Raw genomic sequence first — 4,275 nt, 5'->3', positions numbered from 1 at the left:
TTAAAAAAATGCTGAAATAAATATCCTTATTCTCATGTGCAAGTGTGACTGTTCTTGTATTTTAGATTCCTAAAAGTTGATAACGATGACAGCTTACCTACTGGTCTGATTTTTACTTTTTTGTCGGGGGGGGGGGATGGTGGTGGTGGGGAAAGACTTTCTGTGTCTAATATTTTGAATGATCCGTTACTGGACATTTATATCAAGGTCCAATGTTCACAATAAAAAGTTTTTAAATGAGACCTGCTTATCGCTGTCTGTGAAATTTCAGCTTACAAGTTCACACTGACATAGCCACAAAGGTGGCGAGTTTAGAGGACCCAGCGCGGGACGCCACCGCTCTCTGAGGGACCGGCATCGCCCCTCCCACCTCACTCTCAATCGCCTCCTCCAATTCCAGCCCGGTTCCACTTTCGTCCGTTCCTCAGTCCGCAGCTCGCAGCAGCAGAACCACATACTACGGTGAGGTTTAAGGACCGCAGCCGACAGGAGCGGACTGTCCCACTGCCTTTCTAACTAGAAGTACCTGTAACAACCTGCGGCGGCCCGCCTTCTTGGCCCGCTCCTTCCGCTTGCGAATTGCTTCCGCTTCCGGTCGCGGGGTCCCGGCTCCACGGGGAAGAGCTTGGCATTGTGGGAACTCTTTCCTTTCTTGTTCCCCGGCCATCTTGGCGGCTGCTCTTGGTGAGTGGGCTCCGCTGGGCTGAGGTTTAGGCAGCGGGGGGCAGTTCAGAGAGTTGCCGTTTGGCGCTCCGGATCCTAAACTTCCCTGTCTTGTCCTCTGTGTTCTAGGTTGGGACTCGTCCCGCACCTAAGGCAGGAAGATGGTGGCCGCAAAGAAGACGGTGAGTGAAGCGGGCCAGGGCCGGAAGCCTATTCACGTGGAGAGAGGCGTCTCGGCCGGGGCGGGCAGGTCTGAGCACACTGGGCAGACAGCGTGCCCGCTGGCCCTTGGAGGGCTCCAAAAGGAACCCGAGAGACCCTCTCAATGATTTTGGGATTCGCGATTTGGGAGGCTTTGTTTTTTTTAAAGGGGCCCAGCTTCCTGGAAGCTGGATCCAGTTTTGAGCAGTTACAAACAAGGACTTGAAGTCCGCGTTTAATGTTTGCTTTGTAGAAAAAGTCGCTGGAGTCGATCAACTCTAGACTCCAACTTGTTATGAAAAGTGGAAAGTACGTGCTGGGGTACAAGCAGACTCTGAAAATGATCAGACAAGGCAAAGCGAAACTGGTCATCCTTGCCAACAACTGCCCGGCTTTAAGGTAATCGAAAGAACCTGGGTTTGTGTGTCGCCCACTGCAAATTGGTCGTGAGTGGATATCTACGAATGTAAACCGGCAATCTGGGTAGCGTGAGCGGGGTATCTTGTAAAATTTGCAGTACAAGCGAACGCTTACAGAATGACTTAATGGTTGTTGTTGTTTGGCTCTTCATTTTTTTTTTTTCTCCCCTTCATGTTCTCTCCTTGTACCGGGTTCTCTTTGGGAGAAATGTGGGGCAGAAGGGGTAGAAACCACAGAACGTCAAAGTTTGAGGGCATCGCAGACACAGAATTTGTTTTTCCATATGTCCTGCCTGTTTGGTCATTTTTTTAACTTTTATGAACTTGTTCTAGTGTAGAAACGCTACAGTGGCAACAATGTATTAGGACTCCCTTCATATTTGTAAAATGATTAATATCCACCTACTCAGTGGACACAGAAATGTTAACTCTGGTTAAGTACAGGCATAAGGCATACCTGGTTTTATTGTGCTTGGTAGATCTGCGTTTTTTACAAATTGAAGGTTTGTGGCAACCCTGCATTAAGTCTGTAGATGCTGTTTTTCCAGCATTTGCTCACTTAATGTCTGTGTCACATTTTGGTAATTCTCGGGATATTTCACACTATTTCTTTATTACTTGTTATGGTGATCCCGTGATCTTTGATGTTGCTACTACAACTCCCTGAAGGTTCAGGTGATGATCAGCTTTTTTTTTAAGCAATAAAGTATTTTTTTAATTAATATATGTACATTGGTTAAGACATAATGCTGTTGCACACCTAACAGACAAGTATAAGGTAAACATAACTTTTATATGCACTGGGAAACAAAAAAAAATTCCTGCGACTAGGTTTATTACAGTATTCGATTTATTGCAGTGGTCTGGAATGAGCCTGCAGTATCTAGGTATGTCTCTAATATTCTCCATCTAGGATTCAGAGCACCAGGGGGTGATAGAAATGGCTTAGGAGTTGTCATGGGAATTATATAATGTAAAGTGTCTATCAGGAAGTAAATGCTAAGTAAATAATGCTTTTATTTTGTCTCCTACTCTTTTCCAGGAGCACAGATTTATTAGTTGTCCCACCTTTGTAAGGGATATAAGGAAGGATGGTTTATGGATATGATAATGTTCTTAACGAGTAATTGGCTTACTGTTTGAAGGTCTTACCAACATTAGAGCTAATCAGAGAAGTAACATTTAATCTGGGTCACTTGGTATGGTATTTATATGTCTTTTTTTTTTTCCTGAAGGAAATCTGAAATAGAGTATTACGCCATGTTGGCCAAAACTGGTGTCCATCACTACAGTGGAAATAATATTGAACTGGGCACAGCCTGTGGAAAATACTACAGAGTATGCACACTGGCTATCATTGATCCAGGTATGCTTTTTAAATTATAAAATAACTTTCCTTTGTAATGTAATACAGGTATTTCTTGCTATACAGACGTGTTTGGTTTTAGGTTCAGATGCTGAGAATTTAGTCATAGCAGGGGATATCCTGCAGTTTTATCTCAAAGAGAATTGATAATGAATGTCAGCACATAACTGGCTTTGTTATACATGAAATTCTTTTTGCTTTGAGATCATGAGTTTCATTTCATGCAGCACTTAAGAAATGATGACTTAGGACCTTGGTAAGAGGTAAAATTATAGAGGGGGAGGATAATCAGGTGAAATAGTAGAAGACAGAACCGTTACTGGCTGGCTGAGAACAGACAGGTAAAAATAGGTTGAGAAAGAGAAGAGCCTACAAATACACATCATATCATGTTTTGAACTTGCAAGTTTTTAATTAATTCATAAAATACTGCGAATATTCTCGCTGTTCTGATTTTGTAATAATCAGGGCAGGCTAAACATTCGCTATATTAAGACCATGCATGTGTCCCCAGATCTAGTTCTTCACCTAGGTCTGGTTTTATAAATGCTTGTGATAAACCAAGTCTGATTTATATGATGCATCTTACGTGGGGAATGTCTGTGACTCTAGGTATCTGACCAACTCAAGAAATGATAGCACAGCTAGTGTAATAAATTTTTAAGATAACCATTGTTAACTTGATGATTACCAGGTGCCATTAGCTAAATTGTAAAACTACTGTGTTTTATTTTCTAGGTGATTCTGATATTATTAGGAGCATGCCAGAACAGACTGGTGAAAAGTAAATTGTGCACAGTTTTTCTTTAATAAAATACATCAGAGCTTGATTTAAAAGTACGGTATTTCAATTTTTTTCTTTATTTCTTTTTGTTTCACTACACTTTCTTGAGGCTAGGATTGGAGAGGATGAGACAGTTAGATGTAGTGGCAAGACTTGTGGGCTAAGAGCTAGACATCCCAGTTTCTCTTTTCCTGTTTTTGTCAAGGTAGTGCACTGAATTCCTTTCCTATACTAGGTTTTTTAAGAGATGTAATTTTTATAATTTTAGTCTCAGAATGTTGTCATTTTATATTGGAGTATGTCAGGCAGCAAGGATCAATACCCAGAATTTAACCAGAATTGCAATTTACAGTCAAGTTTAAATCCACCAAATCTGAGTAGCAAAGAGAATTAGATGAAATATGTTCCCTCAATGCAAAGATTTTCACAGCCTGAGACTGTTGAACTTTAATGAAGCAAGATGATCTAACCTAAGGATTTACAGTTATTAGGGTAGAAGAAATGTACTTGGACAACTTCAGAAAATCCCAAATCTTCAGTAAGTCCACAGTTTGCAAAGTGTGTTTTATATAATTTCAGTCCTAAAAGACAATACTGTGAAGTAGGTTTGGTGTTCAGATTCAGGGGGAAACTGCGTACTATAGCTCCCAAGAGTGTTCCACGTAACCTTTTTCATACATTTGATAACACCCTTTGGGACAGCAAAGGACTTAGTTTGGGTGAAAATAGTGGCTTAATACAGTCACTTTTCTAGTGATCCGCAGTGTGGAACGTGGCTGTTGGGGTATACCTTACGCAATTTGTGTTGGGCTCTAAGGCTGCAGAAGTGTCAGAAATGACTG

At 41.5% G+C, this 4,275-nt stretch overlaps 1 protein-coding gene and 1 non-coding gene across 3 annotated transcripts; both read left to right on the top strand.

Annotated features, from left to right (window-relative positions):
* The first annotated feature begins 481 nt into the window (after positions 1 to 481).
* RPL30 (ribosomal protein L30) lies at positions 482 to 3,479 on the top strand. 2 transcript variants are annotated; one of them, XM_006198040.3, is made up of 5 exons: positions 482 to 684; positions 793 to 845; positions 1,118 to 1,263; positions 2,519 to 2,649; positions 3,388 to 3,479. In XM_006198040.3, exons 2-5 carry the CDS (start codon positions 825 to 827, stop codon positions 3,435 to 3,437), a joined length of 348 nt encoding a protein of 115 aa, XP_006198102.1. In that variant the 5' UTR covers positions 482 to 684; positions 793 to 824; the 3' UTR covers positions 3,438 to 3,479. The 2 variants fall into 2 exon arrangements, with proteins under 2 accessions (XP_006198102.1, XP_072805597.1); XM_072949496.1 differs by lacking the exon at positions 482 to 684 and having other exon boundaries at positions 691 to 845.
* Positions 3,079 to 3,210, top strand: LOC116285635 (small nucleolar RNA SNORA72). The gene has a single exon (XR_004195327.1). It is a non-coding gene; the product is annotated as a small nucleolar RNA SNORA72 (small nucleolar RNA).
* Positions 3,480 to 4,275: the final 796 nt, after the last annotated feature.

This window comes from Vicugna pacos, chromosome 25 (assembly GCF_048564905.1).
Source record: "Vicugna pacos chromosome 25, VicPac4, whole genome shotgun sequence".
Classification (NCBI taxonomy): domain Eukaryota; kingdom Metazoa; phylum Chordata; class Mammalia; order Artiodactyla; family Camelidae; genus Vicugna; species Vicugna pacos.
This window is presented reverse-complemented; position numbering and strand designations above follow the sequence as displayed.